This window comes from Echinococcus granulosus, assembly GCF_000524195.1.
Source record: "Echinococcus granulosus chromosome Unknown EG_S00008, whole genome shotgun sequence".
Classification (NCBI taxonomy): Eukaryota; Metazoa; Platyhelminthes; class Cestoda; order Cyclophyllidea; family Taeniidae; genus Echinococcus; species Echinococcus granulosus.
The window spans coordinates 563402-583376 of record NW_020170388.1 but is presented as its reverse complement, the minus strand read 5'-3'; the positions used below and the strand labels follow the sequence as shown (position 1 = coordinate 583376).

Genomic DNA, 19975 nt, shown 5'->3' with positions numbered 1-19975 from the left:
GAACAATAGTCAATGAACCTTCTTGTCTGCAGGAACCTATAATCCCCAAAATCTACAGAACTGCTTAGCCGCTCAGCAGTAAGAATTAAAGTAGTGTAGAAGTTTCAAAAGCAGGCAGGCCACCATACCTCTGTCAATGATGTTCCTGCCTTTTGTCGTCCCCTTTCCCAGGCCTGAGTCTTTGAAATAAGTACTGTAGACATGCACCCAGCACAAGGAAAGTCTAATTTGCGTACTCCACCATCGTACAAACGCAGAAAAGTGGGGTTTCTCTGTGGGAATAGCGGGTATAATGCAGCCATTTACAAAAGTGGGCAATTTTAAAAAGCTGACCCATATTAAGTGTAAACAAAGACCCCTCTCCACTCTCGAACATCACAAAAGCATTGCGTGGCCCATTGACTTGAAGGGGTGCCTTGACAAGGAGAGACAAAATTTCCTAGGCTGTATTAAAATTAGATTTAATGACGAAGTGAATTAGGGTGTCCCAGATTGATTTAACCGTACCAAGGATGCTCTGCAAGTAATAGACAAGGGGCGGAATGAGCATATTAATTAATAGAAGGTTATGTGGTAAAAGAAAGTCGTCTTTATTAAGTACACTTAATTTATTTTGTTTTGTGGGGTCTAAAAATAAAAAATCTCACCCTGATGTGAAAACTTTCTGCAATGTTTACCAATTTTGAGACCGGAATTTTCCAACTCACCAATAAGAGAGGTGTCAGTGGGCACTGAGTTTTCATTTTATCTCAGCACTTTTAAACACGGCTTCTTTCCTATCGAGGATACCTTAACAATAGGCAAAGTTCCAAGTTAACTTTTTTTCCCGCAGGGAAACGGAAGTAAGGAGAGTTGATTCACCCCAAGAAAGCAAGTTGATTTATTGTTCAGGCAGCAGTAAAGCGACTCAGAGGCTTTGAATAGGCAAACTGCAAAAGGAGATTTATGTGAGAATCTGAAGTGTATAAGTCTTGACCATGAGACTCTTCACCGACCTTACATCTCAGCCCGTTTTGCTTCTTTTAAACAGTTATGAATTTGAAAATTCTTTAAAAATTATAAAATCTTTTTTAGAGGTCTTGCAACAGTAAAGCTTACAAAGAATTTGCCTTTAGGCATATTATCGTTATTTTCCATGCAAAGACGATAAATTCCTTTAAATTTGGGTACATGTACACGGACCTTTGAAACTTCAATGAAGACAGTCCAAAAAATCTTTCCATATCTCCCAGTCTTTCTGCTTCACTACAATATTGGCATCTCTAAGTTAACACTTTTGATTAGAGAAAATGAGTGTGGCTTTCGATATTGCATGTCGCGATACTTTGTTGCAACCAGCAGAAACTTGCAAAAGGCACCGAATTAAACGTAAATTCGCGTGAAATCATCCCTTCATTTCAAATCCCTAAGTCCTAATGGAAAATGTACTTCCCTGCTTCACAAGCCGAGTTAACGATGGTTCTAGAGTTGGGCTGCAGAAGCTTTCCATGTAACACTTGAAGAAGGCGGTGTGGCAGAATACACTGCTAGGGAATGATTCCAATACTTCGATTTTGGTGTTGTTTCACACAAAGAAGATCCTTTTTAACACTTGCGATAAGATAAGAAAATCACGTATCACTGTGAAAATCTTCAAATAATTGGGGAATTGCCTATTAAACGAGGCCTTCAGCAACTTACTGTTTGACTGGATGGTTGGAATGAATCATTAGTTTACATTTGTATCAACAGGAGGGGGGAAGTCGTGGTTAAGCTACCAGGTAAATGAGTGGACCTGCATTAGCTAACTGCCACCAATTTGTTCTTCAACACTGCGTTGTTGAATGACTTATGATGTGAAATGGCTTGGGTATTTAATCCAAAGCTTGTTGAGCAGACTAACATATCCTTGTTTATTCCTCAAGCTTCAAGTGTACGCATCACTTCATCCTCAGAAGACCATAATTGCTTTGCGTGGCTGTGTTTCCATGTGTGATTTTACAGTAGACGGGATTGTGATGCAGAAATTGTTCTCCTTCTGAAGACCAAACAATGATTACATGTACAGCTTGTGCGTATGATAATGTTAACATTGAGGCAAAGGTAGAACCGGGACTAGTCAATCAGTAGGACGAGATCCCATTCCTTGATGACAACAGGACTCAAGACTTGACAGTTTCAATTAACGTATTCCTGGGGGTTTTTGCACTTTAGATGGGCAGGAAGGGGAGAGTAAGGGAGAGTGGATGAATGAAAGAATAAATCAGAATACTGTCTCATTCTTACTTCTTACCTCAAGCTTCAATTAGTGCACGTGCGAAGTAGAGTGGACAGCTGGGAAAGAGGGGCGGGATAAGAAGGAAGTTTCCTGGGGCTCTTTTAATTTCTCTTTATTCTTGAGAAAGAGCGTAAGGCAAAAGAGGGAGTTGCGAACCTACACACAATTAAGAAAGGGTGGCAGATTTAAGTTTCGACTTTTCTGGGAAGCTTTCTGCGGCTCATTAAAACATTTTTTTGATAAAGCACAAAAATATGCTTCGTAGTGTAATGCTACGCTTACCTTAGGGGTTTAGACGGAATCTGGATACCTCAGATCAGATACATGTGGTTCTTCTTCGGTACCTTCTTCTCTTATTTGTTTTTTTTAATCTAAATCCCATCTTACTGTGTGGTTAAGAATAGCATTTCATGATAATCTCCTGGCATAATTACTGCCATTTGGTTTTAAGAATGGAACGAATGAACAGATGTAAATAGAATACCAACCACTGAGCCCCTTTTTATTCAGGTGTCGCGATAAAAGGAAAGTAAAAATCCACATTCGGCAGATTCAACGGAGCAATAAACTACTCGAGACTGTGAACATAGAAAAACAACGATTTCAGATGACACGGCTTTAAGTATAGATGGTTTTCGAACTCCGTTTGCTTTGATTTCCATTTAGTTTTAAAAGAATAAGTATTTAAAAAATTTTTCCCCGTTTATTTAATTCACCCTACTAATAAGGTGTATACTGGAATTACTTTGTTTAACGTTCCAGTACAAAACTAACTAAAAGTAAATTTGAAGTGAATCACAGTTTCAGTGGCACAGAAAGTGATTACTTTAATCACTAGGCCAGGGAGAATGAGAGGTATAGGGATTGCTCTTTGTCGATCTTATCAATGCAATCTCATTAACGGTACTAACTGTTTATTGTTCTATACTTTCGTAAAATTAACACGCTGTTTAAATCAAGAGAAATAAAAGTGGCTTTTACCTTTTTTATTCTATTAGGGAGGGGAAAAGTAGAGGTGATCATTCCTATTACAACTTTTAAAGTATAAATTGTCCTAGTATACCATGCTTCCAATAGATTCTGTCTGTCAAAGTGGGAAACTAGTGAAGGGTTTTAAAATTGCTTAGGTTGCCATGAATAAAAGCTTAGATTTCTGGGACATCTTTGACAGTTCATCAGCACTACAAGTCGCATCCACTTCTCTGATCGCCAACACGGTGTCCGAGGCAAAGTGATCAACATAGTCCGGATTTGTGTCCCTTAGAAACTATATTAGCAGGTTTTATTTTGTTTTTCTTTAAAATTAATTTTGTTTATTTTCCACAAGTTGTACAACATATGTGTTACATGCGGTCTTCCATGCACAAATTGGTCCAACTCGCATAAGACCTTGGTTAGTTAGCGTACAAATAAAATGGATGATGGCCAAGCCAAGAGGCGATTTTTGGAGCTCCCAAATTAAATGAAGAGACTTTGATACCTACTTTGAGTGTACTTAAGTCGGTATAGAGTTCTAAAAACTTCTTCGTCTCCTAAAAATTGCACAATACATATCGGCAGACCTCGTTAAAAGCAGGCGGAGGAGGAAGAGTGACACGACACGGCTCCACGGCGTAGAAAGGATAAATGTTGGTCTTTTGCTAGCAATGAGTTCAAATTTTCCCGTCTTTTTAAATGAGGGCAGCACCATTAAATACGGTGTGAATCCGCAAAATTCACGAGAGATAACGTATTCTCTCGGGTGAAATGATTGAAGCAATAAATCAACATTTCGTGCAGCTACTTACCATTCATCTAAGACATTTGTTCTTAAAATGACCTATGCTAAGGTTGGAACTGGGCTGATGCATTCTCTCCACTTATCACATAATATAAAATTATTTCAATTCATAGTTACAGAAGAAAAAGGCAGCCTTTTATTGTAGGGAAATGGAGGAGGCATGAATGAATGGGTTCGGACATTATGATATCACGGATAATGGGAGATGCAGAAGTGAGCTTTTCCATCGACCAAATGACGTGGGGTTGGCCATTCGCGATTAATCCCAGGTAGATAAAAGCTTTCTCGTAGTTTTCAGGAGGATAAATGCATTTCTGGCGTTGCTAATCGTATAAGCGTTTTATGATGAAAATAAAAAAGAGACCTTTTTAATGAAGCATTAGAAGTATTCGAATTAAGAAGGAATGTCTCTGCTACACCTTTTATTTCTAAACTAGCATTTTTAATTTTATGGACTACACTAACTAAAACGAAACAGCACCTTAGTCGATCGCTCTGTACTCCCTAAAAATAAGAAGTGAAATTGGTTGTTTGAAATTAAATTAGAGACGGTTAGAAGTACTGCAAGTTAAAATGGCATTCTTAAACTAAGTAACAGTGTTTAATTCATCTAGATTCTCCTCAGATATGGAGGCCTGTCAATGTAATACTGCAGTTATTTGTTCATCTCCTCTTTTGGTTTCACGAGTGTTAAAAAGCACGGTTGTTGTGCTCTCTCGCATTGACATGGCCTCTAAACCACAATCGACCCCATTATTATGACTTCTTCCGAAGTCAGGGAAAACTTGTGGCTTCATATTCATGGTAACGAAGAGGTAAGATCCAAGAGGACAACTTCCCTGATTTCTTTCCTGAATGTTAGACCTTAAAGTGAGGAATGAAGGAATATGCTATGGAGGGGAGAAGCTGTGACGATCCTTAACTGAGGGGTTGAAAGTAATGTCTGCCTTTAACGACTACACCAGTCCCGTGCTCTGCAGGAATGCTATTAACTGCCGAAGCGCCACCAGCCGAGAACCATTTAAAAAAGTTCGTCTACACTACCTATATAAAGACGTCAACGAAGTGAACACGCGATACCTCTTTCACCTTTCTACTAATTGGCTAGAATCCCTGATAAATGTGGCTGGGTAGCAATGAAGTGAGAAAAAAGATGACAAGGAGGGACAGACTCAAAATCTTTTCTCCACAAAACCAATTTAACCCCTATCCCTTACTAAATGACTCTGCTTTTGGGCCAGTGTTATTACGACCACCGGTGGGCGTGCGTGACGGCATACACATTCATCTTTCGCCAATACAGATTCCAGACAGGACGTAACCTTGGTTCCAATGGAATTGCTAAAGAGGGTCCATTGACGAGGCAGTCAGATATCATCTCAGTTGGACTCAGATTTGATGACTAATGCGGTTGGCTGTTACCCCATTGTGTCCAATTGGGGTGATATTTGACTGCCATGTCACCGAAACCTCTTTAACAATTCTGTTGGATCTAAGGTTTCGGCTCGTTTGAATTTGTATTGGAGATGGAAAAATGTCTAGGCCATCACACACGCCCAATCCCAATCACAACATAGGTCATTTGGGAACTAATGACTTAGCTGAAGAGCAGTTAGTTAATTCGAAGTTTCTACTCAATACTTTTCTCCCCTTCGCCTAAAAAATTTGGCAATTTCCGTGAAACCCGTGAATTCGAACGAAATGTAGGGCGCTCCCTCCAGTCAATAAATTTAAACTTAAAAATTGAAAATATTTTACTTGCTCCTAAAAAAAGAACTGAATTTTTTCTTTTACGTCGTATAGCTGTGTTGTATTACTAACCCCTCCTTTACCTGCACTTAATGGGCCTTCTTGACACGTATTTTTCAAATATTGGGAGACAAAACTTTTCAAAACTCCATACCGACTTAAGTACACTCAAAGAAGGTATCAAAGTCTCCTTGTTTGATATGGGGGCCCCAAAATCGTTTTGTGGCTTGACTATCATCCAGGTAAATAGCTAGGTAGTTGAAAATAAATATTTGATGGATAAGATTTCTTACGCTTTATGCAACTTACTGTTCTAATAATGTAAGTATATTTTCCCTGAGTTAGTTAGTCACTTTGTGTCGATTGATAAATGAATACGTTTCCTTTAAAAGTTTTGAAATAAAACGAAAAATAAAATAAGTAGGTGTTCTTAAATTTCTACTATTAAGCTTAATAAAGCAAAAGTTTCCAGAACCCCTCATAAATGCGAAATTTTTTTTGAGAATAAGCAACTCGCAGTAAAGGTCCTTATTTCCTTTGCATAAAATCCTATCATTTTCTTTACATTCAAAAAGTGGTCTAATTTCCTAGATCAAAGGCGAATTCGTTCTTTAAAATAAGCAAAATTCTGTTGGAAATTTGTGGAAAAATGCCTGTCTTGGTTGGGACATCCTTGCACCTCCAAAACAGCGTACTCAGAGGATGTCTGATTTTATTTTTATACCATCGGAATTCACATTCAGGGAGTTTTCGCAGATCTCGAGGGGAATCTACTTTTAGCACTTGCTAATAGTAAAGATGAAATGTCTAACAAAGATTTGTATTCATTTATTCACTCAATTATGCACTAATTTGTTCACTCATTCACTTTCTATTTCAATCATTTCTTGGGTTGTTTTAGCTTAAGTCACAACAGCTTGCGATTTGAATATAGATATAAAACTGCAGCATAATTTCTTGTTTTTTGATTCGAAATAAACGCCGTTTTTAGTTACAGGTTGGGATAAGGTGCGACAAAGTGGCACTTTCCTACCTCTATTTGAGGGTAGCAGTAAATAAACTCACAAACATTCAAATAATAACTGAAATCCATTATTTCACTTGTTTACATTTTATTCTTCCCTTCGCCCCTCCGTCAGTGCAGCGCCATCCATTTACTGGTCTTAAGTCGTTTACGTTGTATATGGAACAATCCATAGGGTTGCTTTGAAGTGAAATTTTGCTGAAAGCTCAGATGGAACGAACCTGAGGGTGTTGACAAAGAAACATTTTTGCTATGGTTACAGATTTAAACAAATATATCAAAATAATTTGAGTGCTGTTAGTTTGAATTAAAGTATGAGACCTTTTTGTTCCTCAACAGAACACTTGATAAGTCTTTACTGTAACCTTGTAATAGCAATAATTCATCCTACCCCATCAAAAACGCACTAGAAAACTTTTGTTCCTATAAAGGTGGTTACTAAAGAAAGCAAATTCACCTCTATTAGGGACTACATCTCCAAAATATCAGCTCTATTTTTAGTTCAAATTAAACTCCATTGTCCTAATGTAGTAGTAAAGAAATTAGCTTTTCTGAAAACCACTTAAATTAATGCTGATGATAAACTTAACTTAATGGTTTATTAAGTTGACACATCAAATGTCTGTGATGTCATTCAAATGACATTTAAAAAGCATTAAAATTGCGATAACTCTATAATCCAGAATGTCCTCAATCTATTCTGGTGTTTTAGGCTCAACCGGAAGTTATTAAAACGTTCTACTTTACGCATGTCACGTATTTAGTACACCTGTATCCAGAGGTTAATTTGGTGTCGTTAAATATATGTGACACCGGTAGTAACCATTGGAACCCTCAAGCTATTGAGTGCTGAACCTAACCCCAATTTAACATCTTAGCGAGCAGTATTCCAACTTTTATTAGTAAAATGGGAGTTATTTAAACTACAACTTTAGAAATTTGAGCCTTAAATGGGAAATAAATGCGGGACATGTTTGCGGTTGATGCACAGCAGATGTTCACCCATAATTTTCTGAGTTTTTCCCTCTTGGCCAAAATAATAAATAGTCAATCAAATTATATTTTCAAACAATAATTTGATAAGATCTGTGAATTCTAAGTGATGGGATTCTCAATTTTGACCAGCTCTACGCCTTCCCGTTCTTGACTAAATCTTTTATAATTTTTTCATGTAATTTACCGGGAATTTACAATTCTATTATTTTAATGTCAATGCTTTTTAGGTTTCTTGTTTTTAATGCAAGTATGATTGTATTTTTGCAGTCATTTCTATAAAAATTACGTCTGATCGAGGTGGATGAAAAAAACCAGATCACTTGAGATCTCCCCGCGTTTTCATGCGTTGAAAAGCTTTAAACGTTCCCCAAAATGAGACACTGTTATTTATTCCGTTTATTCCTTTTTCCTTAATTCCAAAAAGCCTTTTAATGCTTAATTACGCAGACTTCTTATAATAAGGGGAAGTGGATAAGACAAAACCTTCTGCCAGACCATTTCATGCCGCTTTCCACGAGGTATTCTTTTACCTCCTGAATATAGAGTAGATACCTCTATACCTTTATACAACATTCAAGGGGTAACTCTTAACAGCATAGTTGACTTCTCTTTCTTCAAAGTTATGAAATCTTGCCATTCACTTCTTCTTATCTCAGGCCACTACAAGTAACGGGAGGCAGGTGGGAGATTGCCACAAATACAGAACGCTTGTCTACAACCCCTAGTGTTGATATGAACAATCAAGAACATTAAGGTAGAAATGGTTAAAGGACGGGAATGCTATTTCTCTTCCTACACTATTTCTAGGCATCTATTTGTACAAAAAGTCATTATCTGGAAAAGAAAATAACAGGGGGTCAAAATCTTGCACCCAGCTGAAACGTTTTCCTAAGAAAAAGGCGTGTACAAGTCACCGGTTTTTGTCAAGCACGAGGAGAGGAGTTGCACAGAGTATTTAACAAATGTTTCCTCCCTTTGGCTTAAATTTAGTTGTTGATTACAAGTGTAACTAGTAAAGTTAGGTAGGTTCCTCATGCATTTTAAAACGAAACTAGGAATCAACCAGGGTAGGCTAGGATTTTGACAAGGGAATATATCTGTTAATTGCAAGACCCACGAGGACTTACAATGAGTATACACTCGGAGCTACAGCTCCTTTACTAATCTCTTCAAAAATAGAATGTGATAAGCATCCAATAAATTAAGAATGTATCTTAAAAACTGTTTGCAGTTTGACTACTAGCATAGTGTGGTTTGAGGCACCTGCTTCCACAACTACTTCTGACATATTTAATGTGTTCCCTACAGAACACCCTCCAAACCTTGGAATTATTTTCCAAACACGTCCAGCTCTGAAACACCTCGGTGTGCTATTCAGGTTCCCCAACAGTGTTCACAGAACACACAAATTTCCGTAACGATTGAAGAGGAGGTGTAATGGCAGTGGGCTCTAAGGATAATACTCAATGAAAAAGGTGACGTTGTGGGAAAAGGTGCGAAAGCTTGAGCTTTTTAGCCTTCATTCCTACCAAAGTCTTCCAGCACTACTTCAATGTGTGTGCAGTAATGATGCAGGCTGCCACTAACACCCAATCATGGCAAAAAAACTCAGATCATTTGTCTACTTTACACCAATTTTGTGATGCTATCGTAATAGTTGCGAGGTTATATATTCCATTGCCAAAAAATCCAAAAGCTAAATAATTGAAAATGCGAATTGTAGGAGCACGTGGGGAGAGTACACCAAATACCTACGAAACTGACTACATACTGCTTTTAACTAGCTAGAGCTAATTCTAACGATAGTTACTTCACTGTCTATTTTACTGTTTAATTACCTTGTACAAGGAGGGGAACAAGGGCTAGGGTGGTTTTAAATTCACAAAGAGTTTCCTAGGAGCTTCTCTTGCACCCCTGAACATGTCTGGCAAAAGGCGTTTCCACTGTAGTATCGGCCACGTTTGACAGCTTTTCCCACCCCCACCCACTCTCCCTCTCTCTGGCATGTGCCTTTGCCTGACCGCCATGCCAGCGGCGTTCCCTCTGCCCTACAATTTGTAACTTTTATCACAGTGCAAAATACTTCACAATGTTCCGAATCTTCCATTCATCTTACTTTTTTGTATGCAGCTTTGGGAACGTTTCAGGTCCTTGAAACTGTAAAATAAAATTTGTCGAAAGTTTCCTTTACATTAATGGAAACGCATAAATGAAGTTCTTCTTTTTTAAAAATTCTATCCGAATACGTATCACTTGTATTTTGCAAATAAGTTTTTTGTGACAACTGGAAGAAATTTCTACTTTACTTTGACGGTTATTTTAATTCTCGGTTTTGGCAACCGGCCATTTGGGGCCCCGCCACTGCACCCACGCCGGGTGGCCCGACCTCAGGAAAAAGCCGGTAGCCTCCTAGCCCAGCAGTGCGTTGACAATACATCTTCCATTTCAGTATTATGCCTTCTTACGTCTTCAGGGAAGTCTCGGGGCGCCAAATTCCAAAAAGTTTATAAGCTTATAAAGTAATGTCAAAAAACCCCGAATATTCCCAACTTTAAAACTAAATTTAATTGTTCAGGTTATTTTCAACGCTAAATAATAACACATTTGTGTGATTAATTTGTGAAATTTGGATTAATAAATAAAATACACCATGTTTTGGTCAACTTTAAACATTTTGCATTGCTATCAAGGTCACATCCCGCATAATAAAATTGTGCTTTTTGGTTAGAAAAATAAATCCATAAGTAATCATGCTTGTTGAGAATTACAGGGGCCGCACAAAGACTTTACAACAGTTTTTCTTGGCAGTATGTCCACGATAAGAGAGAATTTATGATCCATTTTTCAATAACACTGTCATTACTTGAAGTGTCACCGGAAGTATTTAAAAACTACAGCTGACAAGCAGAAATGCCTCTCCAATTGACTTTAAGAGGCCAATTACTCCCTCAAAAGATAGTTTGTCATATTCTTAGCTGGATTTTTAGACTTTATAAGTGTAATATTTTCTTATACCTAATAATGAGTGGACAATGCTATAGATGTTTACCAAGGTTAATGATGCACATGAATAACTTTGGTTTTTTTTTTACTTTTTCATTTTGAAGACAAAGAGGCTTAAGGCTGTCTTAGTAATTCATTGGGCAGCATGGTGTGTGGGACATATCAGTAGCCCTTCCGCCCTTATTTACGCTGGAAAAACATATTTTGACTCAGTATTGTCTTCTTCCAACTTCAGGAAAGTGTCAACGCGCCACACTGGTGGGAGCGAAAAGCAAACTCGTTCATGTAGGACAACTACCCTGATTTCTATTACTAAATGCTCAACCATAAGGAGGTGTAAGAAGGGCGTATGCTGCGGATTGAGAATTGTAAAGGGCCCCTAAGAGAAGAGTTTAAAATGACGTCTACCTTTGGCAACCACTTCACTGCCGTGTTTTAAAGGAATGCTAATAACAACTACACTAGCCGTGGACGTGAAACATCTAGCTATGCTTGTTCCAGAGTAGTCAACGGTACCTGCATAAAGACGTCATTAAAGTGAGAATGTAATAATTTCTACATCCCTCTATTAGCTAAGTAGGACGCTGACAGATATGACTTGGCAGCGCTTAGGCAAGGGCAAAGTGACAAGGAGGGACAGACATGAAAGCTCATCTCCACAAAACTGTTCTATACTCCGCCCTTTATTAAATGACTCTGCTTTTATGCCAGCGCTCTTACGATTAAAGATGGGTATATGAGATGGCAGAGACATTGCGCCTTACCCTAATATAGCTGTCAAATAGGGTGATACTCCAGATTTAGTGGAATCGACAATTGCATGCATATTGATGGCTGACACGGTTTGTTGGTGGGCTTTTCTTACATCGCCAACTACGTTGATTGGGTCGACGCCAACAGTAGATTAAGGAAGCACCAGCGACAATGCTAAAAAAGNGCGAACCATTACATAAAATTTTGATTGTTTGTTTAGCTCCTCTTTTTTTATTACACGGGCACTGAAGTCCACGGTCATTGTATTTCCGTGCGGTAGCATGGCCTTTGCGCTATGCCAGTGGCTCCCCATCTCTCCTCTGTATTGCCAATACGTTTTCTGTCGAAGTGTTAAGACTTCTTCCGTCCTTGAGAATGACTCGGGGCACTTCACACAAACAAATGATTGTAGCTAGGCGTTAGTCTAAAATTGAGCAAATTCGTTTTGAAATTTCTCGCACAATCATCAGCTCTTTTTCTCTTTCATGCATTATCAAGTAAAACCAGTTGTGTTTTAGAGGTTTAGAAAGAAAAGGAAGGAAAGTTCCATTATTTCTTTAAAATTAAGTTGAAAAAGGTGACACCTAATGGTGTATTTTAGGCTTTTATGTCAATTTACATTCGCCACTAAATCGAGAAGATTATGCGCCAACTGTCAAAAATGTTTCAGAACAATGCATAAAAGCAGACATTTGAACAGAGTCGCATTTAAATGATTATTTAACTCGAGGGAGGTCGTACCTTTTTTGTCAACTGTTGCATAACCGGCAGAAAAGAGTAGTTTTTGAAATCAAAAGGACTACAGTTGAATAGAATTGAGACGAAAATCATGTTTTTACCTACATTTTGAATAGGCACCAAAGAAAGGAGCAATTGAATTGCCAAGATGTCATTTAATAGATATTGCAATACTGTTCAGACATAAGTTAGTGGCTACCAACCAAAGTAAATATCCCCTTTTTGTGCATTCTAAATGGAACCTCATATTTACACTGGATTAGCCAAAGTTTACGTAATGAATTCATCAAATATTTCGCCTATTTGGCATGAAGGATCAAGAGTCTTTTTAAAGTGAAAGGAATGCTCAAAACTTAGGAAGAATAAGTGTGGCCCGAGGTCAAGCTCAACGGAAGTACAAGGACCGACCCTTAAATCCTCACGAAACCAAAAAAGAGCTGAACAAGTAATCAAAGTATTATACAGCCGTCGTCTCCGGTGCTCCTTCGGATCCATAGTCGATGGTGCAAGATCGGCATCCACAAATCAACCGCCCCAGCCATTTAATTGCTATGCAAATGGGAAGATATCCTATGACAAACTCACTAACCACTTTGGTAAATTCGCTAGATCTGGAGCTTCGTCCAGCCTAGAAACTGTATAGAGGAATGGAGAATGTGTTTGCCATCGCGTGCACTCATCACTTGCCTTAAGACCATTGGCTTGAATGCAGTCTTTTAGGGAGGGGCGGAGTTTCAAATGATTTCCTAAGGATAAAATTTCACATTTCTTCCCCCTCACCACTTTGTTTCCACTTCAGGGCTCCCCAACAGTATCTATCTATATGGTTTCTATCCAGCTACTAAAGAGGTGTAGGAGGCATCGCATCCTTGCTTGATTGAAATCTTCGTGATGGTACCGTAGGCTGCTCCGTAACAAACTCTTATCCAATGGTTCAAGGCTAGTGCTGCTTCAATTGTTATTAGCATTTCTGAAGAAAATGAAAATAGGGTATTTGTCGATAGCAGAAGTCATATTCAACCCGTTTGTTAGGGGTGGTTATGGATTATTCCAGCCGCAGTATATGTCCTTCTTCGTCCAGGTTTGGGTTTAGCAATTATGGAAGTTGTTTGCTTTCTTCTGTCTTTAATGTGGCGCGCCGAATATTCTTAGAAGACGAAAGTTATCATACTACTAGAACAGGAAATGTACTATCCCTATGCAAAAGAGTTAGGGGGACCGCTTACATGTTTGGAGGCCATGCCTCTCGGCAGAAGTTCAAAGGCGAAATCTTCAGTGCCCGCAAGACCAAAATGAATTAAACACGTAATCAAATATTACGTATCAAAACGCAGGTAGTTAAAAGAACTCAAAAATCGCCTACATTTAAATGTTATAGTGGATTATGTTTACTCCCTTAATACCTGTGTCTGCTCTAACAGTGAAAGTCAGTAAAGAACGGCAGCTCACAGTGTTGATGAGAAGCTGCAATCATGGCTGATTCGCTGTGCCCCAAGAGAGAAGTACACCCCGTTTAGGTTGAAGAGCCTGGATGTTTAAATGGCAATTGGGATCATATGTCTTCACTGCATTGATACCTTGTTTTAAGAGCCGTCTTTAACTCTCAACTTAGACATTCTTCCACGTTGACCATCACAGTGTCATTGATAACTCAAAAGGCATCCAAAAGCCAGGGACGATGCACAACGCCAGTGATGAATCTCGTCATTTCTATGGCAGTCAGAGTTGCGTCCCCTTTATGACCTGCGTCTCGGGAGTTCACGGGACGGTACTCAGTGACAAATACATATTAGATACCAGTTCTATTTGCCTAAAAGTAGAGACACCCAGTGAAAAGTTGGTTAAAGGTCTACATGGAGCTTACGTCCTTGGTAAACTTACATTAATACCTTTTTACTCATATTATTGTAATTAAACCATCAGAGTGTAATTAATTTAACCGTCACAGACGTGAGAGAGATTACTTTTAACGGGGCACTTATTCAGAATACTCAAGTCTGTTATTACCTCAGTTGTTTATTGCCCCCTTGTTAAAAATGGTCACGTTTCAGTAACCTTTCTGTTGTGAGTCTGCAATTACTAAGCCGTCCACATCGTAAGCTATCATCTGTGATGTTCAGATTTGGCAGTCAGCACTTAATTTCACTATTTTTAACTTTTGCACCGAGTTTGCCAGTGGCTTCCTCGAAGTAGTAGTAATGTATACAGGCATAGAGTAAATGGCTGTTACTGGCGCACTGAAGGACAGGAGTGTTGTGTTGCCACCTGTGAAGACCACAGCGCTCAAGAGGTAAAATGTGTCTTTGAGCAGCATCATGCGAAGTTAGTTAACGAAGGCATTAAATGCTCCTTAGAAATACAATCATTCTTCTTTATGGTAAAACTTAGTCGTTACCATTCTTGTGCTTGAGCTTGACTTCTTCCAAATTTTCAATTCTATTAATCCAGGAGCCAATGCCTTAAATGCGGATTTTCTTATTCGCATAACCGTATGAGTAAGCAGAGGATAAGGAGTGTGCTCCCACGACCATCAGCCAACTAATGACCTTGAATGGCCTTGACCCCGTAATCATTATTAGCAGGTGCAATGTTTGAATGAACGTGATACTGACCAACCGGGAGAGTTGAGAGAGTGGGCGACTATCTAGAACCTTCAAAACTTATCCGAAAATCTAAAAAGGCATTTTTGAGATCGTAGACATCCCCAGAGCATGCCAAGTGTTCTAAAAGCCATGACGCGGTAGTTACCTGTTAGGGTATTTGCAACTCTAGAAAGAAGTTGTGTCTTCAATACTAGGGAAGTCGCCTTTTATTGCATCTAATTTCCAAACCTTGCATCAGGCGCCTTGAATTTTGCTTTCATGTTCGCTTTCTTCTGGACGGTCAATATCAGCAGGTGACAGACTTCAAATGTGACATTATTTTACTCTAAAAGTAGGGCGATTTAAATGACACGTAACTAACCGCGTGCTCTAGTATCCTCTATCACGCTAGCCGCCGAAGGGTATCCACCCGCTACACTTCTAGTGCACGCAAACCTTTGAATATCTTGATCGGGAAATCAACGGATTTTGTGGTCACGTACGCGTGTAGCAGTTTATACCACCGGTACCACTTGGTTTTCAATGTTTTAGCTTGGATGTTTTTATTTTAAAAAAGTGATAATCCTAGTTGATTAAATGGGAAAATAAGCCCAATCAACTGGTTCAACCTGCATTTGAAGAGAATTGTTTTAATATTTGTACCTTTCACTACGGCTAATAAAATACTTAGAACTTTCACAGCCTTTATATTGCTTTGGACAGATTCTCTGAACAATCATTTTACCTAGAATTAGGCAAAGTAATTGCATAAGTATGCAGTTTATAACAACAAGAGAAAAGTGGACGCTTGCCTCAATATTAGTAAATCAGGTTAGAAAAATGTAGCAATGAAGAATTAATGATGTTTGAATGGACAAACTGATGAAGATTCCTTCCTGTTTACCTATCGTAAAGTGCTATTAAAGGCCAACATACTCAAGTCTTTATCACATTTGACGCAAACAAAAAGTTCTTCACCCCCGGTGCATATTTCTCCCTAATATCTCAATACTTTTTAATTGTCCATCATAAAATGAATCGAAGTAATTCCCATATTAGACAGTGATTCAAAATTTGAACAGTGTTATAAACAAGTGTAATGTACGCTCAACAGACCATGCCCGCATTACGGAGGCTTTATTGTTATGGCCGTTAATACTAATGGACGTTATTGTATAAATTATACACCACTTTTGACACCATAGAGGAAAAATAAGGAGGCGCTACTTTGTATGTCTATTTGTCATAAGAGGATCTGCTAGTTGAGTCGGTTTTTTGCTGAGGCTTCTTCCTCCAGAAGCTGTTGAAATCTTCCCACCCAGCAGCCAGGCAAGTAAGTAGAACGACCGCTCTAGGGAAGATGACTGTATGAGGCAATAAATTTCATCACTTCTTTATCTCCCCTGAGGCAATATCCAATAAATTCCGCTTCTTTTTGGTACGTTTATCCAGATTTTTGTATGGAAAAGGGCTTAAAAGTTTTTGCTAGATCAAGTACAGCAATTACTGAAATCGACTGAGGTATGTCTTTGCTACTCATCTGGTCTGAAAAAGCCTTCTTTGCCAGCAGTTCACTTCAAAGGCTGCTGTTTGGCTAAAAAACTCCAAACATTTTTTTGGAAAGACAATGCTTACACAGGATATTCAAATACTTTGGGTGAACCGCTAGAAAGGAGAAGACAAAAGGTAATAATGACCCTCGCGGTTTGGTGACAAGCGAAACGCCCAGAAAGGTGACTGTTTTGAGTCCAGTCTTTTACGAGTTCAGCCGGCGTGATGTATGGCGCAGTAAGTGGTTGGTGAGGCATAAAACTATTTAGGGAGTACCTGTAACACCCACTCCCTACTTTCGTCCTGCCTAAAACAGTCGCTGCACTAACATCGGTAAAGCACATAATTCATGCGGTCCAGCTACACCTCATTTTATGCTAAATAAAGCAGACATTCTCTAGAGGAAGTCGGCTGCTGCATTATAGCTATAAATTCACTTGTACACGTACAGGACGAAAGAACTCAAAGGCATAATAACCTTCAATATTATGGAAGGTGAATAGTTCCTTAGCGTCCATATCCATTTAGTTATATACAACGTGTTTCTCCTAACATTTACTCCTAATTTGATTTCTTTCTACTTCTTTCTCACTTCAAAATTAACAAGAACCCACATCCGCGCTTTCTTACTGAGGTAACTCATCCTAACTGCTATTTTAAACCAGTATACACATTCAAGGATCTACTGAGAGTGATATGTATATATAATGCGATGTAGTTGAGGAAGAACATTTCGCAGCTAAGGGAGGGAAGAAGCCTTTTTCATTCCTACTTTCGTCCCGAAAATTTAATTCAGTCTCCAAGTTAAACTGCACTTTCGGAGAAAAAAGCGGATTTGGAGATTCATTTAACTTTCTCCACAGAAAATAAAACGGGTAAATTTTTCAGTGAGCAAACAAATGCAAGCAAAATTGGGGATTTTCGACACACTAATTATGGATCCAAATAAATGAACGAAATATTAGTTCTTGCAAACTTACCAATAAATATAATGTAAATGGCACCCTTTTGGTCTGTCCGTATTATCGTCAGTCACATTTGAAACTGGGATATAAACTTGTAAATAACGAAGAGTAATCGCATAAGGATTCTGCCATAAACTATGCCATTAAATGATGCCATATGAAGTGGTCTAGATCCCATCTAGGCTATCAACCAGGTAACCAGCAGAGAAGGTCAGAAGTTTTTTTAATGACCTGCTTGGATGTGTATGCGCAGGATCCTGGAGGTAGATAAGTAGGGGCAGAAGAAAACCACGGCTGGCTCTACTTCTGAGTCACTCAGTCGGCTTATTCACTCACCCTTGTAATGACGGATTGAGTTTAACCTCAAAGTTTAGGTTTCAACCAATCTGAGGAGAATGAGCCAGAGGCGGTAGTTTTGATATTTCTATGCGAATGACAATTTCTGTGATTTTCAAAAAGAACGCTCCCCTAAGTTTTCAGCTTCTCCAGATATTTTAACGAAAAAATTCATTATATCAATCGAAACGTCAAATAATCCTATTTTAACTAGATATAGGTTTACAAAGTCCTCTTCCACAGTACACTTTGTCTCTAGAGGTCAAGAGAAGCCCCCTACCAGCCACCCTCAATTCTATCTCACTTTTGATTTCCAATTGCCCGTCCTACTTTGCATTTGACTTTCAACTGGAAAGCAAAAGTGGTAAATCATAAAGCGGAGAATTATCATTGGGGAAATATTGGGAATGAAGTTCAGAATAAGATGATGCCTCTCCCTTTCCACCCATTCCAAAGTAAAGATATTATCAAGGGAACGATTAATGACGACATACGGTCTTGCTTTTGTTTGATCTCTAGGTAAATCTGTCGGTAAGCCATCCAAGAGAGGTGAGAAACAAGGTGACTGCCCTCTGCCTGGGACATGGAACCCATCTAATTAGCAGTTTTTGAAAAGTTATCTGTTGCAGTAGGTGGAAACAACTTTATAATCAGTAGTAAAATTCTTGAAAAGTCATTTTTGAACTATAGTATGAAAGTGGAAAGTTATTTATTACGAGGCTTACATTCTTTCAAAATTATTTGTGGTTAGTATTTCTGCAAATGCTACAAAAGAAGCTTTGGTCGCTGCTTCATTAAGCCATACTAGGTCCGTCAAGTGTTAGAAAGCTCAAACCAAATGAAGGCAATTCAACCGACAATTTATGATCAGAGGACTCATAGCAGCAAAAGATAGTAGAAAGCGCAATAAGGATTACCGTAACACCAGACTGAAACTTGTCTCTGAGCTAAAATGGATGAAAAGAATTGCGTACCCTTTACAAGTTCATACAATTTACAACCAACGATTGTAATGTTTGTAATCTCATGAGTGTAGATGACAAGCTACAGAAGTATTCCTCGAAAACATTGATTAAACTTGGCTGGGGAAAGGGTACTTTTAAAAAACGAACATTTTGCTTCACTTTTGTTGTTTAGTACTTTTGTAAATGAGTTGACTGCTCATAAATAATTCCGCTTCCGGTGTACTATGTTTTTCAGAGCGGTAAAATTTAAAGCAGGAAATGCGTTTATTATTTTGATGCGAAAGTGAAAAATAAATTCAAGATAGCACAGGCTATTATGTGAGGTGTTCATATTCAATAATAATCAAGCATATCCTTCCCCTAAATACACACATAAAATAAAGTAATCCTATTGTAAATTATCGTCATGTTTTGATTGCTGTTACCAGCAACTTTTGCATCAGACATTGAAATGAGGCAGAAACTGGCATGGGATAGCAAAATAGGAGCCAAGATACAACGCCAACTTCTTTCTTCTCCACACATGTGTCTTGATGAAATCGTTGGTCTGCTAGACAAGACACACTGCGGTGATTCATTTGAGGGTATATTTTATGAGCTGGTGGCTTAATTTAGATATTAATATAAAGTGCCTTAAAATGCAACTCTAATTCCATGTTTCTCGGACTGAACTTTGTGGGACGCATTGGCAAGGTAACCGCTTCAGTGACCATGAAGTATTTTAAGATTGTGCCCCTATTAACTACGGAATTTTGCTGTGCTTTGAGCAGTCAGAATAAGATTTAATGTAATACTTTAAATATCTGTTTGACCCATTGATTTGGTTTTGCGAGCACTTGAGAGCCACCTTAATACCTCCGCTGCACAGTAATGCCTCCAGACCGTGCTAGTAGCCCCATCTGCCCTTCTGCACATGGGTAATACATATTTTGGTTGGGTATTATGGATTTCGCCATTTTCAAGTAAGTCTCAGGGTGCTACAGTGGCGGCAGTGGATAGGACGTAAAAGTCAAGTGTCCCCATTTCTATTACTGAATACTAAACTTTAACATGGTGGGGGAAAATTGCATACTACTGATGGGCGAATCCGTGTTGACTGCCAACATAAGTGTTAAGGCTGACTCTTGCCTTCGGTAACTACATTAGTTCCTTGTTCTGCGTGAGGAAAACAAACAAAGGAAGCACCACTACCCGTGAACCACCTAAAAATGTAGTTACGGAGTTGGGTGAAATCCAGATGGATATAGCCGAGCAGAACTGAGGTGTGACCAAAGTA

At 38.7% G+C, this 19975-nt stretch overlaps 1 protein-coding gene across 1 annotated transcript; it reads right to left on the bottom strand. All coding sequences in view use genetic code 11, as the record gives it.

The window, feature by feature from the left end:
• Positions 1 to 3179: 3179 nt before the first annotated feature.
• EGR_01953 (hypothetical protein) lies at positions 3180 to 11635 on the bottom strand (the record flags this gene model as incomplete). Its single annotated transcript, XM_024491202.1, has 13 exons — positions 3180 to 3203; positions 3239 to 3341; positions 4402 to 4541; positions 4688 to 4901; positions 5870 to 6036; positions 6140 to 6373; positions 6820 to 6868; positions 6963 to 7031; positions 8002 to 8094; positions 8127 to 8231; positions 9923 to 9963; positions 9998 to 10103; positions 11574 to 11635. 13 exons carry the CDS (start codon positions 11633 to 11635, stop codon positions 3180 to 3182), a joined length of 1407 nt encoding a protein of 468 aa, XP_024354345.1.
• Positions 11636 to 19975: the final 8340 nt, after the last annotated feature.